Source organism: Strix uralensis, chromosome 11, assembly GCF_047716275.1.
Source record: "Strix uralensis isolate ZFMK-TIS-50842 chromosome 11, bStrUra1, whole genome shotgun sequence".
NCBI lineage: Eukaryota > Metazoa > Chordata > Aves > Strigiformes > Strigidae > Strix > Strix uralensis.
In genome coordinates this window covers 19,528,113-19,555,666 of record NC_133982.1, presented here as the reverse complement: position 1 = coordinate 19,555,666, position 27,554 = coordinate 19,528,113, and the positions used below count along the sequence as shown (strand labels likewise).

Below are 27,554 nucleotides of genomic sequence, written 5' to 3'. Positions count from 1 at the left end.
CAGAGTGTCTGCCCTGTGGGTGCAGGAGCCCTTGGGTTCTGCCTGGAAGGTGTCTGGTAGCAGAGGTCATCCCTCACTGGTATCACTGACTTTATGGACCATAATCACAACATCAATCCCTTGGCTTATGGGAAGCTCAGGACATGCGGTGGGGGGAACATGTTCCTGGTCATGTGGAGATGGTTGATGCAATCTAAATCTTTCCCGATACTAAAATCACGATCCTATCAAAACTTTCAAGGAGCAGGTCAGTGGGACTTTGAGGGAGGTAGCACTGTGGGTGGAAACAAGGTCTCCCCATGGACACTTCCCACACTTGCTTTCCAGCTGGTCTGATGGGACAGAGAGGATGGGACCGCCCCACAGGAGACTGCACCCTACCAGCAAGGCTGCACAGCAAGCCAACATTTACACCTCTGTCCTCTGCTGTATAGGATTATGTGCCCTGGCCCAACATCTCCAGAAGAATGAAACCATGGGGACGTTGGTACACCAACATCCCTTGAGAATACAGTACAACTGTAAAATCAGCCAGCCTCACGCAGCCTGGAACAAAATCAGGGACCACACAAGACTTCCCAGCTGTCATTATACTGCACACATATCAACCAAGAAGCTTGCAGGATGGCAGGGATAAAATGCAGTTGCTCTTGCTCTAAAGCTGGCAAAGCCTTCACCCAAATGTTAGGAGGCTGCTGTAGCTCTCTCAGGCAGGGGCTTCACTGCTCTCACATGCTTGTTCTATTGTGCAGCAGGAAGTGACACCATATCCCTGCCCCACCGCACATACCCCTACATCACAATGCATCACTAACACACTGATAAATAAATATAATAAATAACTGGCTCCAAGCATGTACTTCCTGTTGGCAGACATTAAAGCAACCTTCAGAGGAGATCCACACCTTTACTCCTATTTTAAAGATGAGGACACTGAAGCCCAAAGGAGCAATTTTTCTTGCCTGCAGTCAGCCAGAGCAGAGGTGCAGCTAGGAACAGGGCCCAAGCTCATATAAGCAATATGAGTTCTCAACACACTGTAGCTGTAGATAAAAATTCTCAATAAAATAATCCACAGGGATTCTCAGAAAGTCCATAAAAATCTCATGACAACTATATGCTTATCAGGGCATAATCAGCTTAAATGAGAAATAAACATGATTATGCTTCCAAAAGAAGACTACAGACTGGGTGGCTGATTTCTTTATAGGCTGACTTCTTTAGATCCAGTGATAACTTCTTGATGTATCAGTACAGAACCTGAAACAAATTAGCCCAAATAGGGAAAAGAAATTTCACTTGAATCTAATACTCCACTTTCATGATACTACTTAGAACCAGGACATGTTCTCTATTGCTCATTTTTCCCTCCGCACTCATGAAAAAATTCCTAAACTACCTACCCTGTAACGATGGCTAATGTTCCACTTATAAATATAAACCATCAAAGCTCACTCCCCTCACTAGCCTAGCTTCTCAGGGGGACTATTTGAATGTCTCTAAATATGTTAAGGTTTACATCATCTAATTGCAAAAGGCGTTGTATAAGCATTAGAGTCAAGTTATGACATTCTTACAATAGAATGAAGAGTTGATCCAATCAACAGCAAAGTTAAAAACATAAAAAAAGAAGTAATGCAATTGAAATGTAGCTATTTTTAAATATCTGTCTGTCCCCTACTTACCAACTGGAGACACTGACCCACACAGAGGGAATTGAAAAGCTTCCTCACCCCCTCCTGTTTTTCAATAAGAAACCCCTCACGTTACACAGTTGTTTGCTTAATACAACTTGTTCTTATAAAAGCTCATGAGGCCAAAAGGTCTCTGCTTGTGCCTGTCTTCATGTTTGACTAACCAGTCTGCATCATGTAATTCTCCACAGTGTTGGGCAAATATGCATCATTTTAATTAAATTAAAAAGGAAACTATGTGGGCTTTTGAGCCTTGTTATTGAGTTAATTTTAAGGGACTATCTGAAGGGATAGTGTTACAGATCACATGCAAGTCTCTCCGCTGATGGACCTGGAAAAACTGGACATAAAAACCCAAGCAAATAATTCAAAGCACATGTTGAAAGTTAAGTTATAACACAAAAAAACCCCCAAACATTTCAAGGACTAAATGTATTTTGAACTCTCAACAATGGTTATCTTATGTATGGGAAACATTCAGCATACTAAATAAAATAGCTTATAGAAGCCCATACACGTGTAAGCTCTCCCTAGACATAAATACAACAGCATCTACCTCCATTTCCAGTTCCTTATCTGTAAAGTGGGACGATGACCCTCTCTTTTTTTCATCCTTGCATTGTCCATTTAAACTTTAGCAGCAGAAGCTTTATCTTGCTATAGGTTTGTGTAAGTCCTGACACAGCCTCATTCTGATCTCCGCAGGTACTTTCAGGCTGAGTCACTAAAAAAATATATATCACGAAGACCACGGTTCAACAAGCGGGCCAGTTGGGACAGCACTTCTGTTACAACTATGAGATGTATTTGAAGGAAAGCCTGAGCTGGAGAAAATTATCATACTAAGGCCTACCACTGATCCAAGATCCAAAGAGTTCCTCAAAAGACAGAGCAGACTTTCTGTAACTAGAAAAAGCATGGAAAACCCCAGAAACAGTTACTCCAAAGCACCACCAGCAAAGACTCCCATGACAGGACAGCTATCCAAAATAATTCTGCAATATGCAATTTATTCTTTCACCATTCACAGCTGCATAATAAATCAATACATAAAGATTGTAAGTAGCTTTTAAATTAACCTATTTTCTCACTTTAATGCTCAGCAGGAAGCTTTACTGAAAAACACTTCTGCCAAAAAGCTTCAGCTCCTGCCATTCTGTATTACTTGCACTTTGTTATCAAACCCAAATATCTGGGATATATGCTTTATTAGTGAATACTAGTATCATCTGGTTCTGATATTTGGCTGTGGTCTGTTCCACATGAGTCAGTGACACACCATGGAATGGTCCATTAGAGGAAATAAAGAATGATGCAAGATGGCTTTGTGAGATATTGTGCTGGGGACAGAATTAAATTTAAACACCTGAGGAAGAGAGAGGGAGGAGAACAAAAGGCTCAAGGACACCGTCTGGTTTTTTTTATAGGCTACTCCTTTAGCTCAATTAAAATAAAGTGTGTAGGGCAAAACATCATTACAGGTTTTAATTCTCTTTTTGAAGACCCAAGACAGAAATTACACATAAAAGTCTCCATACCATGAAAATAGAAAGAAGAATGTTTTATGACATAAGTTCAGATCTAAGGTACTACAATAAAACAGATCAAACCACAGAAAACTGACAGTGGGCCACATTACCACTCTGGTTATGTGCTGCCATACGGAAGGCTTTTCCCTCCACACAGCTCTGCGCAGGGCATCAGTGAGCAGCAAGTGGGTGCCGTGGTCTCAGGAAGCTGGTGGAAGGCCAGGGAAGGATCAAAGAGCATGGAAGTCCTGCCTCTGCTGTCCCAGTATTATGAAATAGAAGAGCTTCAGTGAAGGAAAGAGAGATGACAGCAGCATGGGGTAAGTCAATTATTCCCCTTTTACAGCAAGCGAACACTCGGGTAGAATACTACCACTCCCAGGCACAACTCCTCCCTCTGCCTCTCTAGCCTGTTGCTACAACTCGTCATGTAATAATAAAATATTTTAGTGCATTGTATTAACTCCATTGAGACAACACAACATTCAAATTAGGCTAAAGGAAAAGCTAGTTCTCCACAAGGCAGACGTTAAGGTTAATACTGCACCTACCCAGCACCCATGGAGTTCCCAACAAAGCAGTGAAGCACCTGAGATTTACAGAGGGTTGCAAGCAGGGCCAGTGCCAAAAGGCTCCAAGAGGCACACTCACGCTACTTTACTGGCAGTGTGTTAACCAAAGAAGCTGGTCAGGCATTTGTGAAATGCTAGTATTTTTTAATGGGGGGAAAAAATCACTAACTCCATATATTTCATCATGTTTAACAAAACAGAGCAGGTTGAATAAATATTGAACATTAAAAAAACCCACCACCCTTTAAACCCAGCAACTGAAAATGATCCAGTCAAACATCTGTGATAACAGACCTAAGTACATGGCAGTTTCCAAGTGAGAAACTGTAGGTGAAGACGGAAGAGAAATAACAACCGCAAAACTCACTTGCACATGCATGCCCAAACACCTGAAAATCCACCCTAAAAGCATTCCCTAATGCTAATCAGGTGTAATAAGTCTGTCTCAGACTACTATGCTAAAGTTGCTTCCTTCTTTTGGTAAAAATATGTGCTGACCTCTTCAAACCACCATTATAATCAAAGTGATTTAAAAAATTGCAACTTATTATCACTAGTTTTCTTTCCAGTACTCTCCACCCAAACGGAGTGTCTCAGCAGCAGGGAGACCACTGGGTCACTGTGTTTGTGTAGGAGTTGCTTTATGAACTGTTTTATACATAACTGGCTTCTCCCAACATTTGGGATTTCTCTTCCCCCAGAAACAGCCCTAGAGACCAAAGCAAAACAAAATTCTCTTGGAATAAGTTAGAGAGATTAAATGTACCATACATTAAAAATATGATCATTTGAAAGCACCTATTTTTTGAGAGCAGACTGTTTTTTTTTTTTTATTTCTGTGGTGTTGTCTAGTGTGTCAAAGGGCAGGAACGGTGCTCTAAGGCCTTAAAGTCCTCTTTCTCAAATGAACAACACAAAAAGTCAAATTTCACCCTCTGTGTTACCCATGTAAGATCATAGGACCACAGTCACTGGTCACACAGCCGCAACTGAATGAAGAATTTGTTTCATTCACTTCAACTGAAAACCAAGGTGAACCACTTGCAAAAGAAACATTAAGTCCCATACGTGTAATTTAATACACAGAATATTTAAAACTTTCCTTGGCTTCCTTCTAGAGAGACCAGCACATTCACAGACTTGGATGGCTCTCACTCACCCACTAAGCTTTTCTGTTTTGTCACATGGAGTTGGCAAACTGTGCTTGATCAAACCAAATGACAACAGAAGAGAAGCTGAAGACATGGAGGCTTTGGGCATCACTTCTAAGCACACGCTAATGGGATAGCCAAGATGTAGATGCCATACAGGAACAGCTTCCTTGTTTCCTGCTCCTAAGCATCTACCGCACTGATTCATTTGCTTGCAAACAGAATGGGGATGAAGGAAGTGGAACATTAATTTCCTCCATCCTACATGTAAGAAACCCACCAGCTGAACAGACTAAAATCCACAAATTCCTATGCTTGGCACTACCCAAGTTCAAAGGCCATCTCTGGTTAGCACTGTGACCTTCCTGCTATGAGAACAAACAGTTCACAAAAATGTGGGCAGATTTTTTTCTTTGGAACAATGGCACGGCAACAGGCTGGTGTGTACGGAAAGTCTTACATCTGAAACATCCTCTTCACTCTCCGCAATGCCGGTGGGACCACATAACTTTGCTGAAAAAAAGGTATCACATGGTGATTTGGTAGTTGTCAACAACAAGCCAAATCTCTTCCAAGATTTCACACTTAAAATAGGAAAAGATGCCTTGCCAAAATTGGCTTCTTCTACAGTAAAACCAGACTGAAACCTGAAATTCTCTGTTCACAAGAACCACTCATATATATACTATACATGGCAGTATGTTTCAAGAATTCTTGTCCTGAAAACGAGGGGACAACCTCAGTGTTGAAGTTTCTATTTTGAAAAATCTCTCTGTTCCCTTCCATTGCAGGTGCAATAATCCTGGCACAGCTGTCTCCAGCCTCCACCCTTCTAAGCAGTAAAGTGGGGGGTGTGTGGGTATGTGTGTGTGGGCGGGTGGGTGGAAAATGCCATAAAATATTAAGAGTAAAGTTTCAGACAGTCTTGCAGAGACATAAAAGGTTTCAGGACATCTCCTGCATAAAGAAACTTTCTCTCCTCCCCATCCTGCCTGCTTTGCTGTATATTGTTTACTGGATGCTTGCTTGACTTTACCCTACAGGTAGTACATTTCATGGACATCAATGAAAACAGCTGACGATTTTATCCTGGGATAAAAAGCACAAGTAGCTATTAACTCTATCAACAAAAAATTACACAACTCATTCCCTACCTGCCCAGAGGCTAATGGTCTTACTAGGTCAGCCATCCTCTGCTAAGATCTTAAAATCTAAAATACTGAGATCTGGTTTTAATTCTCTGTACTCTGACTTCCTAAGCAGCTAGGCTGGACACGTTTCAGAGACAGATGGTTCTTCAGGGTTCATGTACTTAAAAGAGTTCACAGACAGAAGTAAAAAAATATAAAGAAATCAAGTGCTGTCAGTTGAAGCAGCCCTTTACATGCACAGTACCTTTCCAATGCTTAAACCTCTGATAAATGTGCTCTTCAGAACCAAAGGCTAGAGAACAAAGTCCCAAAGGAGCTTTACTACAGCTCCTCATTTTGTCGACTGTCTCAGCAACGACACAGTTCTCTGAACAAAAGGGAAATTTTAATTTTTTTTTTCAAGGAGTGTTAACAGCTCTGGGTAGAAAAGCACTGATATATTTCAGGTACAAAATTTTGGGCACCAATACCTAAAATGGCCTTTAAACTTTTTTTTTTAAACTTTTTTTTTTTTTTTTAGTAAATAGGCTGATCCAATTTTTAACTGGATGAGGAGAAGCTCCATGGTTTGCTAATATAGTACAGAAGTCATCCCATTAATTACATGTTTTGATAATGTATTACTTTTTCATTAGACATGAGTTTTACTGCTACTGATGATGACATTTAAGGCATATCAGAATTATAATTGCCAGAGCTGAGTTTCTGGTCATGCCTCAAGTTAGTCTTTGAATTTCTTCAGAAAATTTTGCATACGAAGCCAAATGGGAGTCTCATCCAGCTTTTCTCTGTATCAGCTGGAGTCTCTCCTAAATCATTAGTTCAAGTCAGAGTTCAAATTAGTGATCATGAATAACAGCACATTTGCATTCACTGGCTGGCTGTATGAGAAGAATTCCCTTTCTTCTAAGAAAGATCAGGCAGAAATCAGAGTTGAAAAACTGACATGGAAGTATAACACAGCTCACAGTGCAAAAACTCCTGCGCTGATTTCCAGGAGAGTATCTGTTGTAGAGAGAAGATATTCCTAATCTTCTCTTTCATGTGGTTATTTACCATTTGTTAAGCACTTCCCATCTGTTCAGTGCTGTGGAAAGCTTTACTTTGTTCCTCCACTGGTCTCTGGCACTGCCCTCTTTTGACTTTAACACTATTTTTCTCATGTTTACAGACAATTTGTCTCTATATACAGCATCTGGATTTTGTGGCTGTGTCTACAAATTATTCTTGGTAACAGAAAGCTTTGTAGTTGGACAGAAAACTGCATATGCTGAAACCATCATTGCAAGACAACAAATTATTTGAAGGTTCCATGAGACAGGTTCCCCAATGCAAATCATGGAGTGATGCTTCCATAATATTCATGAACCACAGTGAATTGTCACACAATGGTCTTTTCTTCTAAAAAGATACCTGCTCAACTTTTGCTGTGGTCAGTCACCATTTCCATCATAAAGTTCTACTATTTAGTACTTATAAAATATGGCAATAAAATATCATGCCAAGATTAAACTTGGCATACAAGTTCTGTCCAGGAGTAACCTCAATTAATCTTTTTCAGCTAGCAAGTAAATTGACTTAGTCATTTTAAAATCACTTGAAAAGGAAAGCTATAGAGGTTCTGGTTCTCATCATTTTCTTGCAGTCATAGGTCCACAGTTTCAGCACCCCTTAACTACTCAGCTAAAACAGTTTGCAAGGACTTCTGATCCTGAATGCGCTGAGGAGGCTTTGTGCCATGGATGGGATTACATATGTTGCCCCCTGCCTTGCCTTAGCTATAGAGAGGAGGCTGAAGAAGTTGTTATAGCTGGATGACTATGTGCTGTGCTGCTTGGAGCTCAGAATTGAATATAATAAACTTGTGTGTTTCCCATTTGGAGATGCTGACTGCAGGAACAGGGACCTCACAGCCTTGACAAGCGTGTATCAGACACGTCACGGAATCACTTGGAGTATTTCCAGGCAACCATGCAGAGGTATCTATATTCCTCATTCTACTCTTTCAAGAACTTAGGGAGAATTAGACTGGTAGAAATCAGTCTGGCAAAGGGTTCTGGAACACTGTATTTTAACAGAATGACAGTCTACCACAGTACTTGCTCAGTCATTTTTTGAAGGGTAAACGTAGCAGAGGTAGTCTTCAAAAGCTGTTTTTCTTTGCACTTAAATCTAAGTTCTGTCTGTTCTCTGCACCATCAGAGATTTGTTGTTTAGAGGCTCTTGCTTGCATTAGGATTCCACCATGCTGTGTGTTAGTCAGCCCTTCACAACTTCCAACTCTGAACCTGCATCTGAACCCAACATCCATCAAGTTTCATCTGCATCCTAAGGGCAAAGAGGTCTTTGCTAATGGATCCTACTGTGGGATCTGATCTTCATCCATATTTGAAGTGATTTGTTTTCCCATCTGCAGATTTCCAAGAACAAAGAGGGAAAATAAATTATTAGTCTGAATATCTGCCCCATTCTGATTAAGCATGCCCATGACGCATGTAAAGACTTCTTGGGAGCACTATTTGTTGCTGTCATGAAGTCTCAGCTGTTGTCTTTTCTAGAGCATTTCAAACTCTACATATACTTCACAGTTCAGCTTTCCTGTTGCTACAATGTGTTAGCAATTAATGTACAATAAACAAGCAGACAATTGTTCCATTTCCAGGGAATAAAATCTCCAAGGATAAAAAAAAATGAATAGAAACTATCCATCCTTCCCCATATCCTGAGCGTTAAAAATAGAGCAAGCAATTAACTCCCCAAACACACTACATGGTTTAGGCCACAGTTAAACAGCCACTTCAGTTTGGCATATGCTTTTACTGCTCCTGAAGTCCTGTCGTCTCCTTACCCTTAACTCTTCACTTCCCACTTCTCCTTGGTGTTAACACAAGAGTTCAAGCAACCTTAAGGTAAGGTGGGTGAAAGAGCTGTCTCTACCAAAAACAAGGGTTTTTTTGCTTAGCTTAGCTTTCAGCTGGGTCAGCCCCCTTGATGTGACTCATTGTAGTACCACATAAATGCCAAAGGAGGAGAGGGTGAGATGAGGTGAAGATTGCATAAGCTGGTGTGACTGCCAAAAAAATGCTCATGCAACCACAGGCCCAGTCCCAGTCTTATTCCTGGGGGCAGAAATGTGAGAGGGAGCCTGCTTTCTCCACCGGCTTGTTCTCTGTCGTTTCCCTTTGGCAGTGGCAGCCTCCCAAGTCCTCAGGGTCTGGAGCAGCGTCTCTGGGTAGCAGGATTGCTAAGAGGTGCTGGGAAAACCCCAGCAATGCAGAGCTAATGCTCAGCGCTCGTAGCAGGACAAACAAATATAACCAAAGAACACTGCTCTGATCTGATGCAAGGCAAGCGAAGTTTCTTTGTTAAGATACTGTCATTGCTTCCCCACTTCAAGGGCTGAAGGAGGAGGTTACAGGGTTAAGAAGATGGACCCTGAGAAGATGAGGAAGAGAGCAAAATTAAAAACCATAACATATCATTACACTTTCACCTGCAAATCTCTTCTTTTCCCTAAGCAGATCATGTGCTCAACAGCCAGAGGTCACTAAAAGATGAGGATTTTCCTGCTGCCTGCAGCAAACTTCACTTTGAGCAGGAAAAATGTCAAATGCAGCTGGCTGGCTTGTGGTTTGCATCTCTTTCAAGCTCTGCATTGCCCTTTGTTCTGCATGAAACATAACTCTGGAAAGCCAAGCGAGACTTGGGGGCTGCCCAGATGGTTTGATAAACACTGACTTAAGCATCTGAAGTAGGCATTTGACTACTTTACTTCTTTTAAGATGTCACTAAGGCACCCATTATTTCTGTTCACTGCAATATTTCATTTTATTCCTACCCGTTACAAAGCTGCTACTCTCAGTAGGATTGTGTTACCAGAAAGAAAGTGTAAGTGGTTGAAGGGACTCTAGAATCACCTTGCTCCCAGAAAGGTATCTCAAAGGAATGAGGGTGATGCTGCTGAAGTCCTGCTGCATGCTGTTTATAAGCAAATTGATGCTGGACTGACAGTCCTTATAAAAGACTGCTTCTCCTATTTAATGGTACCTTACAAGGTCAAGGATATGCACGTTTAGTATAACAAATCTACAGCTTTCTGTTTATCTATATGCTCCACAGACTGACAAAACTACTAGTACACTAACTAAATGAACTTCACCGGTCACATCTTTAAAACAAAACTACTCAAACAGCGGGACTATATGACGATGTCACTTGCTTCACACTAATTTTATTAAAAAGCTAGAAGAACGCAGCAGACACCTTAAAAATCTGTTCTATGATGATCTTATGAGAGATGATGTACATACAACTATACATCTGTGCTTGATCCAGAAGCAGAACGGTGATTGTGTTTATGGCTTGTGAGATGTTCAGCTGGCCCCCAAATTGCACTGTACATCTAACCACAATAACTTTGTAAAGGAAAACTCACACAATGTGCCCCATATAGTGAGGACCAATTACACACTGTTCCTACTTGTAACTGTTCCAAACAAGCGCTATACACGCTCTCCAGTCCCTAAAAAGCACTTTTCTACATCCAGCCTGCCTCTGCACCTTAGGGAGTGTAGCTAAGCAGGCTACCCTGGCTCTAAACAGGCTGATGCCTTCCTCATGCTGGGAAAACATTCAGCTGTCCATGTACAGCAGATTTACGGGCCTTCTGTGTCAATCTGACAACTCCAAAAGACTCAGGCAGGGAAAAGATTCAGCCCTATAAATACTATTATCTGAACTTCTCTTTCCACTGGCTGCAGATGAATTCAGTGTAAAAGAAAGGCACATAGTTAAAACGTGAAAAAATAGTTGGGTTTTCAGAAGTGCTCTGTTTGTCTAGTCCTGCTCTAGTTTGAGCAGGTTAAGCCCCATAACTGAGCACTTTTGGAAGTCAAAACATGACTGTTCACTAAGGCTCTGGAGTAACTGCTTCTTGGAGGAAGATGGTATGTACATTAAAACGTATTACATGCTACATAATAAAAACAGAGGTTATCCTCTTTTGCAAGTCTCATGGTATGAAACTCAGCTGTTTTGCTCTGCACAGGTTCCCCTAACTGTTCACTTGGTTTTGATCCATCTGGATTTTCACCACAGAATTTTGCTTTGAGTTTCCAATTTGAATACATGAAAGCTCTGCCAAAACCACATCACATTCAAACCACAGGAAATCATGAATTTGGCACTGTTTTGACATGGAAGCTGTAAACAGTGTGCAGGTTCACTCAAAACTGGATCCCTGTCCTTTGAGTTATGAAACACAACAAAACTTCCAGCAAACCAGGTCAGAATTTTGAATTACTAAAGCAAGGAGAAATTATGTGATTTTTGCATGGATCAGTATTTTGTTTTAAGTATTCTTCCCTAGCTTTTTTCCTTTAGCTATAAACATACTATGTGGAAGAACAAAAAGAGAACCTGGATTTCCTTCTTTCCAAGTTTGAGTTAAAACAGGATTTAGCCAATTCTTATGGCTCTAACATACACGTATCCTGTTAAAGACATGGGTAGTTGCCTATCGGCAGTCATGAGCATGAATAACTGTAAGAGCCAGAGTTTTACTGAATATATGAATATGGTTTAGTTTTATGTGCAAAATGATAGGTAGTCAACTTACAGCTAACTTACACCACTGCTATAAGAGCAAGCCTCCCATTTAAAATGCAATAGATTTTCAGCTGCCAAACACTGGATTTTTTTCCCCAGGATTCCCGTTAGCAAACCGCAAGGAACTTTTATGAAAATGGAAAAGTCTGAAGCATGATTTTTGCCTTCAAAATAAACACTGCCCTAAAGAAACACATATTTGTAAAGAAGTCAGAAGTTCATTGAGGACGAAAGGAAAACAATCTCAATTTCCAGACCAAACCTGAAAACAATCCAGATTCCAAACCTTCCCAAGGCAGAAGTTTGAATGCAGAGCTACATGAAGGTGGTTTGACTGAAGTCAAACAAATAGGAAGCAAAATGTAGTCATGAAAAAGAAGATTTATATTATTGTACTGCCTGCAAGAAAATGCAGTTTAATCCTGCTGAATTTCATTTATACGAGATTTTTAAACCAAGCATTTTGAATGTCAGGAAAACTCTGCAGGGATCCATAACACCCAGAACCATACATTGGACATATCTGACCTGTCATAGAGTTTTCAGATGTACATAGTTGCTCTCGCAGCTTTTCCACGTCGTCTGGATGAACCTGTTCATACAAAGTGCTGCCAAACCATTCAGACTGTGGCTGGTTCAGCACAGGAGTCACAGAATCCGATACGTAGATCACTCTTCCTGTCTCAGCTGCGACTACAAACAGGAACCCATCTGCAGCCTCCAGGATAAGATGCTTCAGTTCCTTCCAAAGAAAGGATTTGATTAGAATGCCAGCAAGAAAAAGGAATTAAATAACACACCTGTCACTGCCAAAGAATATGGTCTTCTTGCCATCTTAGTAGCTGATCACAACCCAGGCAGAGATTTTCACTGCAGTATTGATATAACAACACAACCAAACTTGCAGCAAGCCATCAATTGCTGATCTTAATAACAAACAACACTTCGTTTTCCTTTATTGCCTTTCATCTGGTGATCTCAATGCACTTTAGGAAAATTAAGTAACTAAAACTCACTGCATACTGTGTGATAGGCATCTAACATTTAAAAAAAGTTATTTAAGAGTACAGACAGAGGAAATGAACAGCTATAACTCATATGGCAAACTCATCCCTTAATTAAACGTCCTGAATAATTTAACTGGAAAGAAACCAACAAGTCTTTCTGGTTTGGGTTTTTTCTTCTTCCCCTCAGGATGAGCTCTGTTTGTAAATGAAACAGTCAATGGACAAAAGGCAGAAAGTGTAATGGGAACAGGGACAGGAAACTCCAGCCTCCCCTCCCATTAGGGGGCCTGAGCCACTACACAGCAAGGTTGTATCACTTCTTGCTTTCTTTTTCCAGCCTGTGAATATGAAGCCTCAGAGATCCAAAGGGTCTGGAACACCTCTGTCTTTGGCCTTTTCTTTACATGGCACGCAGCTCATCATCCTGGGTACTTCTGTCCTGAGACACCCACACACCACCCAGAGCCCTGACTCCACCTGGGGATTGGAAGGGGGGCCATAGGCCTTTAAAGCAAGGCATTTCTGGCCCTTGCTTTCAGGCACTGGGTCTAGACACCCAATACCTTGAATTGCACGTGCAAACAGGTGTTTGCATGCATCACACAGAAATGCTACTTTTGCTTAACAGAACTTGAAAACCTCTCATGGGAAAGGCTGATAACTATCACTCCAGTTCCTCGGAAACAAGCTCAAACAGCTTTTGCTTAATGGCTCCAGTGACCATCAGAACTTGTTAAGATACTGCATCTGGACCCCGGAGAGAGAGCTCTGGACAATCTGAGTCCCATTCTAGGTTAGACAGCTCAGCATGACTGGTGTGCAAGCAGCAGGTATTAGCTGATAAGATAAGGATCACAATCTGGAAAATTCTACTAAAGAAATGGATAATCATCTGAAGAAACACTTAACAGACCATCAACTTCTGTCACTTTATTGTAGAGAAAGCACATCAATTCTGAACCACTTAACTAATTTAAAAAACTCGTTGCATAGCTAGCTGCACTATACAGAGGATAATGAGACCTGTTTTGCACACATTATTAACAAAGATTAAGATAAACTCTGTCATTCTGCAAGGTTAAAAAAAAAAAAACAACCCACAAACAAAAAAAACCCACAACCAAAAAGCTGCAATGAGAAGTGACTAGGGTGCCCTACCGACAACCAGCTGAATGGCACAGTCCCTCCAGAAACACACTTCAGGAAAGCCAGAGTAAGTAGAGATGTGAACACTGAGAGGTCAGCAGCAGCTGCTGTTTCTCTAATAGAAAGAAGTATCGCCTCTAGCCATAACTTACATGTGTAAGTGCTTAAATCGTTCAGACCACAAAAATGCACATTACACCCAAAGGACTTCAAAAACAATGAAGGTGGTAGGAATTTTCAGCGCACTCAGTTAAACACAGTTTTCTTTTGAGCACTGGATGCATCTTCCTTCCATCAAAAATGGAACCAAGGAAGTAACTCAGCCAGTACAGATGGGATTCATCTCTGCCTAGTTCAGCTGCCGGCAACTTAGGCATTAAGACTAAACAATGTTTTTAACCTTCCTCTAAACCCAGGAGGGAGAGGCAGGACCTTCCAAATTAATTTTTACCTATTTTAGCGAATCGTTGTTAGGATGGGAAGAACCCAGTTCTAGAGGTGAAAATTCCTTTCCAGTGATGAAAGGCAGCAAGTGACTTGCTTTTCAGATGGACAGACTTCAATGACAAGAGTGTCCATTTTGCTGCTTCGAAGAGAAAGATTTGTCATACGGTTAAGATCAAGTCCAAGCATTCACAAAAAATTGTCTCTATTCACACCTTGGATATGTGGCTTGTACCAGTTACTACACAACAGGGAAGGATCAAGCTGAGACTCTACTCCCTCTCAGCATTTACTCACATCTTTTAAGACCACAAACCAGAGAAAACAGACATTTGAAAAAAATCTACCTGTTCTGTAAGAAATGAAGGCTTGTAAGCTCCATCAGTAGATTTGTTTCCAGTGCCCCTCATTGATTTCATGTGTGAAACGGCCATCCGAAGAATTGTCAACTTGTCAGGCTTACGAGCCAATGCGCTACAAGTGGGTACCATATCAGACAGTTCGGTGATGTATTGCGTCATCTTATTTCTCCTGCGTCTCTCAATTTCACTATGATTCTCCCTGAACATTTAAAGAAACACCAAACCAACAGAAAAGCAGACACGATCAGTGTAAGAATTTCAACTGGAGGTAACGAATCATAATACTTCACACTTGTTTTGCTGTTTTCACCCCAGGAGAGCAAAGTGCTTTACAAAGCTAAGCACTATTATCCCACAGTTTATAGACAGAAAATCCAGGCCACAGAAGGATAAATATGATTTGCCCATAGCTGTGAAAAGAACCCATATTTCTAGCTATTGGCTTGTGGCTTTAATCTCTTAACCAGTTTAATCTCCTTTGGTTTAAGGACAAAAAATGAAATAGAGACGTGAGGAACTGCCAACTCCAGCCAAACTCCCAAATTTGCTGTGATGCATCTCACAGCTTCCAGTCCTCAAGGTGTTGGATCTGCTTATAAAATGTCTCTTTTAGAGGAAACCTCTCACTAACAGCTGGATCAGGTCAGCAGCAAGCGACAGCACTGACCTACAAAAAAACCCACTCAATGACAACACAGATCTCCAGTCCTGTAATAGTGTGTGTAACGTCCCGCATCCCCGTAGGGAGACACTACATGCCTACAGGATCAGGCTGCAGGCTGGGACCGTATATGGTATAAGAACATATAAAAAAAAACAACCAGAAAACAAATAAAATGAGTATGAAAGACAGCAAGTAAACATCTGGCTTGTCAGACATAGATCAGAATTTATGTTCGAGAACAATCTAGCACAGCAGGGAAATAACAATGACAGTACTTGATGCTGCCCCACTTCAGCTGAGCTCCAATGTTCTCATCCTTTATAGCAAACATATGACTGAGGTGGTGAGTCAAATTTGAGAATTCTCAAAATGGATAGTCACCAAAATCTTTCAGAACTGAAGATCTGAGTTTTCCCATACTGTAAATCACCACTGCTTGATCACTATTAATGAATTACACCAATATATACATCTGAAATGGTCCAAATGGACCTAGAATACTTCAGTGCCTAGCACTTATTTTTTCCATACTGTACCTGTCAGGTGGCAGCTAAATACAAGTACACGACAGGTACATGATGCTTCAGATGTCAAAGCAGCATCTTCCACTGATTTCAATGAGCTGTGCATGGCATTTTCTTGTGGGATCGCTGGCTGATCCAACAAGATGTGAAAGGTGATCACTTGGAGAGTCCACCAGCATTGACCGGTATGATAACACAACATTAAAAGAAACTGCAACATTCTTTGAAGCTGACTGTTAATGAACACTGATCGTGAGAGCAGAAGCTGGGCTTTGGCACACTTTTTGGCTACTTTTAATAATGGAGCCTTTTCTTAAAACACAGGAAAAGAATCCGAATTGTAGTATGCTGCTTCCTGCAACAGAGGAACGCATGGGCTTGCCCTGCTTTACAATGTGTATCCTGCCCCTGCACATATAGGTGTTATATGCACGAGGCATTGTCTCCACAAATACCACTTGTTAAAGCTACATGCAGAGTTATTATTCCTACTGATGCCTATGCTTACTATCTGATATTCAGGAGATCCAGTTATGGGTCCCTGCAATGATAGCCCATGGCTGTTCACTAAATTACAGCCAGCCCCTTGGTTAAGGTCACTATCTATTTAACTATCTATTACACCATAATAGTGAACCTTTCCATTTCAAATAGCTGATAAACAGCCTTTGTGTGGGTCTGCACAGCTGTAGGAGAGAACAGTGCCCCTGGGAGCTGGATGGTGTATACACATACACAAGCAGAACAGCTTGTGTGACAGTGCATGTGTAGATAAGAGCACACACGTGTGCATGGGAGTTGGACTGTATACACATACACAAGCAAAACAGCTTGTGTGACTGCACATGTACATAAGAGCACATGTGTGTACATGTCAGCATATACATGCAGATAAATATGGACAAGGGGAAGAAAAATGCATTTTTACACGATGAAAGCTTGCTCTGAGTTCAGCATTTTCACAGAAATGGTGATCAAGAAAAGAGAGACAAACAACACACATATTCAACATATATTTTACATTTATAAATACATATTACATTGTCTGCCACATACATATTACATTGTCTGCCACTATAGTATTTTAATACTCCTGAACATTGATAACAACCATTATAAAGAGTAAACAAAGAGCTTGCAAAACTTTCTGAGAAGAAAAGAATATCCAACAGTCCATTTCATTTATGATCATAAAAGCTAAAAAGTAATAGTATGTTAATGAACTGGCCATGAAAACGCTCAAGCAAACAAAACCCTGAAACTTTCCTGAAACTTGTTCAAATTTAAACCCTTAAAAGAAAAAAAGGGGCTGTGCTCCTCTTCCAAATGTGTCTGCCCTAGGAACCCTGGCATTCATAAACATGTACGCAGAACCATGTCCTACTTCTGCCATTTCTAACTTCATTTTTATATGGAAATTTTGGAGGGATGTTAGATTTTGGGACACTGCAGGAGCTGATCCAAACCCATTTAGGTCCAGTGTTAGTATTTCTGATTTAAAACATTTTTGGATCAGCCAACCCTCCTGACTTTTGATCAGTCAGAATGGCATTCTATAAAATAAAAATGGAGGCAAGCCATATTTGATTTCCTTTTTCCTACCTGGCCATCCTTTCTGTGTCAGCAGTACTTTGATCATCGTGCCACCTAGAAACAAAATGACCAGCTCTCTAAGCTAAGGCACACGTACTGAGATTTTTTGGACACGAACATCCCCCTCTTTTCTCTCAGCAGAAGAGCTCTACAGAACACGCCTACCTTGCAAACTTTTCCTTATCACCAGAGATTTGATCACCATCATACCTAGAAACAAAAGATAGTAAGTAAATCTACAAGGGTTACGCATTGCATGATAGTCAACACACAGCACAAAGCAAAGAGGTTCACAACTGCAAACTATTACAAATAACAGCAAGAAAAATGAGGGCATGAGAACAATAAAGCAAAGAAAACGTAGAGTCTGATGAAACTTCCAAGCCATGCCAATTCAAAAGCTTCATTTGTATATTCAGAAAAGTTGGAGACACATTTCAGTGCATTTATGCAAACACTTTGACGTACACTCATTGCTTGGAAAACTTAACAACCAGCACCATTACAGAAAACACCACTGAGCTTTTATAGACAGCAGCCCATGAAGTATTCATCCTGTGTTGGAAGTGAAAGAGCTCTATCTTTTCCAGACTGCAACCACAACTCACTCCATTCAGCAGAGGGCACTGATGGTCTACAGATAACATGGGAGGGCAGAGACACGCGCTTAAGTGCAAGGCATTATATAATGATGCCTTCAGAAAAAAGCTCTAGTAGGTACAGACACTCTACCGTCTGTTGGGAAGACTGGCAAAAGTCAGTCAGGCAGATGAAACTGCTGGATAGATAGAAGTGAAATTAAAACTGGTTTAAATCCCTAGAAGTAACGAGGTACCTCATTCCTACCCAAATCAACAGAAGTTAGATGCCCAAACAGGTATGTGCAGTGTATTGGCAGCAACTTTATGGAGAAAATCCAGATCAATGGGACTTTTGCCCCGTGGGATTAAAGCTTCACTGTTTCTGAAGTACGGTCCCAGAGACAGGCAGCAATGTGACATTTCACCAAAAAATGACATGCTGCTCCTCCTTTCCCTTTCCTAAAAACATACTAATCATTTGAAATTAGATTTTGCTGGCATAGTTACAAAAAGATGCATTTGTTTAAAAAAGATCTTACTTTTGGAGAAACCAAATTGTTTGTTCCAAAACAGAAACTGTAGGTTTAGAAAATACAAAAATAAGGCTAACAGCTTTTCTAGAAGTGAAGAGTTTTACTGCTCAAGAATAGTCAAGGGAGATTTTGTGTTAGAATTATGCCTTTTCAAGATGATGTAATTTATTACAACAGACAACCTATGAAGGTCCCATGTATTAGCTAACAAAGTAATGCAGCATAATTAAGCATCTTCTCTTCTAAAAAACTAATAATGAACTTTTTTTTCTCCTCAAATGAATTAAAACTAATTTTAAGTACCCCAACTGTGCAAGTTTGTCTATGAGGTTTCATATTTTCCTTCCTCATTAAGACTCATTCAAACGCTGAAGACAAAGTTTAAGCAAGACTGGAGCTGTATTTCTTTGTTGTGTTTAACACCAGCACCCTCAGAATGTTCAAGTGAGAACACCACTTCATTCCACTTGACTGCCCAGAGAACAGACTGAGCCCAAAAAATTTTAAACAAAAAGAGATTCAATGAGGAATGGCCACATGCCGTTACGTGAGAAGTACATGCATACGCCTCCACGTGACGATGAGATGCCATGCAGAGATACCTGAGCTGGCCTGGAAGTCCCTGAGAAGCAAGGTGTGTTAACTCACGTGGAGTACCATACTAACACCACTACCTCCTGTGCTACCACTAGCTTGGGGCTTGTCTGCTTGGCTGGCTGGGCTGAAGATAGTATTGCCTCCAACCACTGTTTTCTCCCTTCCGGTCTCCCAGCTGACCTCCCTGCGTGCGTGTTTCCTCAGGCACTTCAGTCAAAGCCAGCTGGGTTAGCTTAAACATTTAAACAGCAGTTCTTTGCTAACCAAATAATTCTGAGCGAGACAAGCTAGGAGTCAGTCACATAAGCGTTTTGGAGAAGGGAAAAGTCCTAAAAGGAGGGCACAACTAGAAGATGATGTCTGAACGTGGCCCTGGGTGTCTCTGCACTGTTTTTCTGTACTCTCTACAAGCAGAACAATCTGGGGGGTTTAGAGCATTTAAGATTTAAATATCAGATTTTGATCTGACATCTGAAATCAACTGAGTCTAAGCACAGCACAGCATACCTCTCCAATAAAAATAATGGAACTATTGGCTCTCTCCACCACAAAACTCTGAAAGGCTGAAGCCAGGATGGAGAGAGACCAACCCACGTGCACCAGTGTGCCTAGAAATCCTGGCGCTTATGTAGGCACAGATCAGGTCACATTCATCACAAACCTTGTTCCCTTAACATATATCTTCTAGCAAACATTAGGGCTATCCCTCAGACCACCAGCTGTAACACCAGAGACTGGAATATCCTTTCTGTAAATGACATCAGCTAAACAGGGGTGCTGCTGGTCTTGTCCAGTAGGTTATGATACGGTGTTATGACACATCTTCAGCATACTTATCTTTCAGATTGACTAGAAAGAGCTTGTTAAAATCCTACATGACAGCTGTGTTTCAACATGGCTGCTGCTATAGAGCTGCAGTTACAATCTGAATAATCAGCAGTTATCTGTAGGCCTCAAAGTATCTACCCCTCACTGCAGCTGCTTGGTTTCTTACAAAAAAATGCAAACCAGAAAAAAATGGAAAAGTGAAAAAATGGCAATGATGCTTTAATGTTTGTTTTGATTTCTAGTCTAGAATATTCCATGTTAATTAACATTTATTTTGGCAATTTTTACTATTCAGTTACACCTAATGGTACATAATGAACTTTAATCTTAAGAAAACAATCCACACCTCTATGATCTGTCATATTGTCTCAACAAGCACTTAACATCTGAAGGAAATTCAAAATAAAGTTCATTTTCAGTGGCAGAAAGACAACTTCAGCAACATCTAACCAAAGTTCATCTACAGCAGTTGAAATAATAAGGTAAAAATCACAAATTGTCTCATCTGACATAGCTGCAGAGCAAAATTATGACACACACACTGTCAACTTTGCAAGCCAATAACCACATTAGGCAGATTTCTGCCAGGATGCCTAATTTGCAGAGGAAGCTGATACAAACAGCAACTAGAATTTAGGTCAAGTTCTTGGCAAGTTCTTCAGCCATATTCATACTGACTTTAAAACATCAGTAGCAAGACAGCTGTCTTTCTGCACTGAAAGAAGTCGGTGATTTAGTCAACTCTTTGAAAATGCTCACCTTGAAAATTTGCTGGGCCCTTCCCCATCTTCATCATCGAAGTCCATTCTGTAAAAGCAAGATTTCCAAATCAGTAATCATGATGCTGGCAATGGTGATAGGAACATTCAAGCCAGTGGTTCTCAGCCTTTTTTGATTTATATTTTGACTGGAGGTGTTTATGACTGTAGATTCCAGTCTTGCTCATATTCTCCAGACCACCTAAAAGTAGCTCATCAGCTGCCAGGAATATAAAGAATACAAGTTTTAAAAAAATAAAGTAATAAATCATTGCTCTTCTCCACAGAAATCTGCACTGTTAAAATTAACAAATAAAAAGAAATACTAAATAAATGCAGTTCTGGTGAGATGATCAGAAGTAGTATCTCTGAGGCCTGATAAAAGTTTACAGAAATCAGTGGGGACTCTATGTTAGAGAACTGAAATTAAGGCTAAAGAAAATAAAGCTCTAAAGCTGTACACATAATAAACACCAGGCCACTATTTTTGCCCCAGCCTAAAGAAAGCATGTTAGAGGTAGAGCAGAATAAACTCCCAGCCTCCCTGCTAAGAGGATTATCTACGTCACTGCTATTGATTGTAACTGTGGTACATTCTTTAGACTTGCCCTGTATTACCAATCATTTCACACAAATTACCAACCAGTCTGCAGATGGCAACTATTTTGTGGTATTCCTGTGGTCATTACTAAAACGACCTATGGATCTACCGTGCACCTACACTTATGTGGTTTATGTCCCAGACCTCCTTCTTAAGCCAGCAGAAGAGACAAGCTCTTCCTTGAGCCGAATCCCAGCCCTCCAGTTAGGCTCCTCCAGGGAGCCACAAAAAGCAAGAACCTCTTTCTTCACCTCTTACACAGAGAGACTAGAAGATTAACTTCCTAAATTAGCCACCTGAATTAGTTTCCTATGTTAGGCAGTGTGATTGTCTCCTTCTCACTGATATTCAGTCACCACAAAGTTATGCAATAGCATAATTTCCAAAGCATTTTATACATTTTTATACCTTTAAAAAGAGGTGAACAAATATATATCCCAATTATAAGGGGGTGACTCTGTCATTAAGGTAGACTAAGAACCAAGCTGATATAAAATTATCATATACAATTATTGTATTAGTGTATTTATTTTAATAAGAAGATACATTAGTATGATATACAGACCTTGATCAGTCACTTAAATATAATCTGTGTAGATACAAAATCATAGTTTTGTTTTGCAAACAATTTTGTCGGGTTTCTTTAACACTAAGCTTTCTAACATTTCAGTGTAATAAAACTTCATACAATTACAGATTCCATGTCTCTAACACTCTTCATATTAACAACAGATATGTCATACTAAAGGCAAAAACCCTGCAAAGTGACAATAACATTTATCTCAGTATTAAAAGAAACTCCTACCAATTAAAAATTCAGATTTGTATGTTCAGAATGTGGGAATAATGATGTAAAAACACTCTCTAAAACTGCATCAGCATAGAGAAGTACAAGTGCCAGTCCAGCAATACTGCCTTGCTTCCTAACTCTGATAACCAAGACAGACTGGTCTATAGAAGATGTGTCTGAGTCACAGCAAACTACGTACAATCAGAACAAGGGCAGCAAATAAGCACAGGAATTGGAAATGGTATTAGAAAAGTCACAATAATATTTTCCAGATGGTAATAGTGATTATTCATTTCTGGAGGAAGCATTTCCCCAAAGAGTCTTAAGAAAAGATGTGCATTTAATTTGGTTAAGTTTGATGCAATCATCATTTTCACTATAAATTATGTTTTCGCTCACCTAATCATCACCAAATCTGGTTTCAAAGTCAGTGACCTCCCCGCTGCCTGGCGCGGAACATCACCGACCTCCGGTGGCCAGCGCCCTGGCTCCCGCCACTGGGTCTGCAGCTGAGCCGGGACCCAGCTGGCCAAAAGGTGGCCCTCAGCGCTGGCACCAGCAGCCTGCATTTCCCCAGACCTGCTGCACAGACAATACTCCCAGCAATTTAACATTTCCTTATTATCACCTAGCCGAAGGTCTCCTCTTACCTGCCTTCTTCTTCCCACATATAATAATGCGTCTGTAGGTGACATTCCAGAACAGACTCCTGAGTTATTTCAATTGCAATGTTTCTACCTACACTGAAAATGTGAAAGTCAAAGTTAGAGGAGAGCTGTTTGTTTACAAGCAGAGGGCACACTCAGGCCAGCACTGGGCTGGCTCCACCTTAAACCACTCACAAAAGCATCACATCAGGCATATATCCTTCAATGGTTTCACTGGCAATTGAAACACAACTGAGAGAAAGCTCCAGTTTCAAACTCAGGGAGAAAAGGGATGCAGGAAATATATATGCCTATGGGGAAAAGCCTTGTCTTCAGGGATTTAATAAAACGCTGCCTTAATTTGGGATGGATTAATTTTGTAACTCCTTTCCTTACCCTCCAATACACTGAGATCCTGTGCCCTGGTAGATTTTCTTAGCTTCCAGCCAAATACTTCAGCTGAGTGCTAAGAGATGGATTTTCCCCCCACCATCAGGCATTACCTCTACTACATTTAGTCTAGTTTATTATTACTGGAATATAATGCAGACAAATACAGAGAAGCTGATGACAGTTAAGGCTTGGTCCCGTTGCCCATGCTGTATATCTACTTCCAAAGCAATAAGTGGGACTAACACACCTATTTATCTAGATAGCTGGATATCAGCTTCTCATCTTAGAAGATCCTGATGGGTTAATATCCATAGGTAATACCTACCACATTTACAGTGGGCTCATCACAGCAGAATCTGAGTGCTTAGGGTGCAATACCAGACTGTAGCAGGCTAAATCTTTAAAGAATGTCTTTCCTTTGTTAAACTACTTAAAAACCTTGACTTTATTCCAAATGCAGTATCATTAAAAAAATAAGAAATTGAACATAAAGTTCACTAAAAATGTCAATACTTGTAAAAATGCAACAGCAAATGTATCTCTATCCTATCTTTGTTAATAAACACATTTCCTAATTTCACATTTCACTGTGCAAAATGAAAAAACCCTTTCAAAACCTGAAAAAAACCCTCAGGTATCAAGTTATTGATTCCAATGTCCTGCCTGAACCACCATGCCTGCTTTACAGCAAAGTGCAGTGAAAGATAGGGAATCAGTTGTAACCTTTAGCAGAACACATAAAACATAACATTCCAACAAACTCCTCATACCCTGACAGATAAGATCTTCTGTTTAGATACACGATATTGCACATTAGCAAAACAGTAGAAGCAGCCTCTAAGACAAATGACATCATTCCAGAAGTTTCAGAAAGAGTATCTTTTATCTTCATTTAAAATTCCCATTAAAAAGAGACTTTAAAAAAAAAAAAGACACACTATGCTCTTTTGTTTTGAAGAGACAGCATAAATCTTGTTTTCCTCTTTCATACTGTTCATGTCAATCATGAAAAGGCCTGATGTATGAGGTACTTATTAAAATATATTTTCCTCAAAAGATGTGTGGGTACCATAAATAACCATAATCACAAAAATACTTTAAAAAATTATTTATTTTTAATTAGAAACATTTTCATACAAAAAAAACCCCAACAAACCTCCACAAGGTGGTCCTGCACAGGTTAAAGAATTGAGATGGGAGAGGATTTGAACACTGCAACAAAATTACTAATGTAAAATTCCCAAGAAATGTCAAAAGATGGCTTGCCATGATTATACAGCGTAGGAAGGAGGCAGGCAGGAATGATCAGAAGCCGATGCAGCTGTGAGGCAGATGGGGATCTGTACCACAGCCTTTTGTTCGGTACAATATCGGGGGGGTACAACCAGGGAGAGAGGCTGATGGGCTGAGGTCTCTTCCTCCCCATACCTCCCCAGATCACAGTTCTGAGTCAGAGAAAAAAAGAGTATATGCTGAACTGAAACAAAAGCAATGCACCTGTAAACCAACCAACCAAAAAACCCTACCAATACTCCCTCCCCAAGTACAGATAAGTCAGGAAGGTGAAAAAGCCCCACATCCCCTAATACAGCAAAGCCTAAAGAAAAACCACGTTATATAAAGAACTGACATTACATTAATCTAAGGTAGTCATCGACCACTGCAGTACATTATCTTATGCTGTCACTTTTTTCTATAAAGTACTTGGTGTAATTTATAGAAAGGAAAAATATTTTTCTGAGCTGTCAATGAAGCTGAATGCCTACACGGCAGAAACACCTTCTGGATAGCCAATGAGTTTGAACTGATCTACATTCAAGTCCATACAGCAATTATTCTGCCAGCTTGCCTCAGCAATTATGAGAAAAGAAACAATTTTCAGAGATAACCGAAGCTGGAAAAGATGACTGTGTTCACTAGCTACATTCCTTTATGTTTGACACAAAGCATTCATTTCTAAAATGCCCAAGGATTTAGGTGTACAAAGATGTATCACCAGGGCAGTAATGAAAGGACCAAGTGTTAGTTGCAACTTTGTTCAAAGAGAAGCTAGGAGGAATTAGACACAGCAGGCATTCTTCCCCTCAAGGTCTGAACACATACACACTGAACAAAAAAAAAAAAAAAAAAAAAAGCACCCTCAGCTCAGGCTTGGAGAAGGGCTATTAGTTCAGAGCTATGGTGCACAGATAAAATACCACCATCTGGGTGTAACAGCAAATCTATACTAACTTACTCACTGGATTTGCATGTTAAATACATTTAAAATAATTTGATTTTATGTTCCTCCCACCCTCCCCCCACTCCACTTTCTCACAAATAGATGATGATACTTAAAATGCAACAGTTAAAGCATAGCTTTCAATTAATATGAAGTCAGTATTTAATATAGTCAGAAGATTTCACAATCAGCAGCATCAACTCTTGGTAACGGTAATTTGCAAACTGGTATTCACAGTTGACATGGTTTACGATCAAAAAAAGAGATCAACTATCCTGCAATTCAAAAGTACAAAAAGTTATATATGTTATATAGCAATGAAATGTTAACTCTTTGTTTTCTCTTTTGAGTGCAAGTTTGAAAAGGCTTTTTCATTGAACAGTTTCAAAATAAAAACGTGATGCCTGTCAAAGACAGATTTCAGCAGCTTCTCAGACCAGTTTCATACAGTTAGCTCAGCATATGAAGCACATTCAGCGGTGATAAATCTCCAAATTGTCCTGTCCGAAGGAACTCCCCTCAGAACAACCATCCTGAGTGTTCATATCACACCAACTTAGCTCCACGTCCAAGGCAAGGTCCACCTTCTCCCTTCTTAATTCATTCCAGGATTGACACTCCTGCACTGTTACTTGAGCAGACACCTAGAACTGGCAATGTACCTTGGTGAACAATCCCTACAGTAGCTCTCACAAGGAACAGTGTCTTCTCCTTAAGTGTCCATCAGTGAAGATTTTACTCACACTATCAATCCCGTTAAGCCTGTCATATTTAGGGCCAAATATAAGACTAATCAACCTCAGATCAGGTATCTCTGCGAAAGCATCACCTAAAGACTGTTATTTGTGATCAACCTTTGATAAAAACAGGAGTTTGTCAATGCTAAAGAGTAGTTTTCTGCCCTTCTGGAGCTCTTGCTACACTTTTCTTCTAACATAGAGGATTAGTATGAGTTGCCACAGAGCAATCTGACGTGGAAAAACTATCCCTATACCACACCAACTTCTGAAGTTGGATAAAACAAATTTACGTCTTTAGCAGAGCCCTCAAGCTAGTGCAAGGGCTGAAATTGATTGAGGGTCTTTCTCCCAGAAGCAGACTATGCTGCATTTCCAGTGAGACCTAGAATATCGTAGACCACAATCTCTGAAGAGTGATTGTTTGTGCTATTTCTGTACCTGGGATTATAAAGAAAACATTTTTAACAGAAGGCCTCTAAGGGAGAGATTCAAAGTCCAAACTTCAGATGAAGTTGGATAAGTCTGCATATGCAAGTAAGAACACATCTCTCTGCCTTTATTCACATGATAAATCCTTCTGAGATTAAATAGATGTAGGCAATATGCATTCATTACATGTACAACAGCCACAGGATCCAAACTCCATTTCTGGATGCTTTGCCAAACCTGAAAGTCTTTTGAAGCATGCAAAACAACAAACAATACACTTATCAGCAAGTTTGATCTTGCAGGAAGAGCAGATACACTGAAGAGAAAAACAAACCATCAGTGTCTAATGCCAAAATGTCCTTTACCTACATAAACATTACATAATAAACCTGCACATATAGGTACATTTTCAGTTTTTCAACACCAGTCATTTCCAGTTTCAGACCTGAAAAAAGAAGAAATGGCTTACCCAGAGCGGCGCTTTCCTCCTCTGGAAGGCATGGATCCTGCCATTCTTACTTGTCCACTTGCCATTGGTGCCACCGGCAAGGCCACCGAGCCAGGAATATCTGATGCCATTTCTGTAATGAAGAAGTAGGGAAAGGGGCAGGGGAGGGGGAAATCCATTAATCCATTACCTTCAAGCAGAAAATTGTGATGACAACATTTGAGAAAGGCCCTTTCAAAAAATAAGCTTTCCTTTTTATTTCTAAGGAAAAGTAAAGCTCTCCTATCAAAGACCAGCAGATTCACAGCTCCCTTAAAAGATACAGCCATTATGAGTGCCTTGGGAGACAGAGAGAATCACAGGTAGGTACCTCTGTATTTCAATTTACCTAACGGTTCTAATTTTACTTCTCAGAGGAGCTGTCAGATGAAGGCCAACAACCTTCCACAATAGTTAAACTGCTCTATAGAGAAATGCAGAGCTGAATTCCCAAGGCAAAGGAAGCTGTGGATCATGGTACCAGCGTACCAAGAAAAATAAAACT

General features: G+C 40.3%; 1 protein-coding gene across 5 annotated transcripts in view; it reads right to left on the bottom strand.

The window, feature by feature from the left end:
- The window catches only part of ARNT2 (aryl hydrocarbon receptor nuclear translocator 2), a 104,949-nt gene that overhangs the window by 52,827 nt on the left and 24,568 nt on the right, over window positions 1–27,554 (bottom strand). For 3 of the 5 annotated variants that reach the window (XM_074880374.1, XM_074880371.1, XM_074880372.1), the window contains 6 exons: window positions 27,032–27,143; window positions 20,743–20,790; window positions 17,610–17,654; window positions 17,454–17,498; window positions 14,649–14,862; window positions 12,233–12,446 (listed from right to left, as the gene is read on the bottom strand). In XM_074880374.1, coding sequence (XP_074736475.1) covers window positions 12,233–12,446; window positions 14,649–14,862; window positions 17,454–17,498; window positions 17,610–17,654; window positions 20,743–20,790; window positions 27,032–27,143 — 678 coding nt within the window. The remainder of the gene's footprint in view (window positions 1–12,232; window positions 12,447–14,648; window positions 14,863–17,453; window positions 17,499–17,609; window positions 17,655–20,742; window positions 20,791–27,031; window positions 27,144–27,554) is intronic. The other 2 variants (XM_074880373.1, XM_074880375.1) reach the window with 2 other exon arrangements.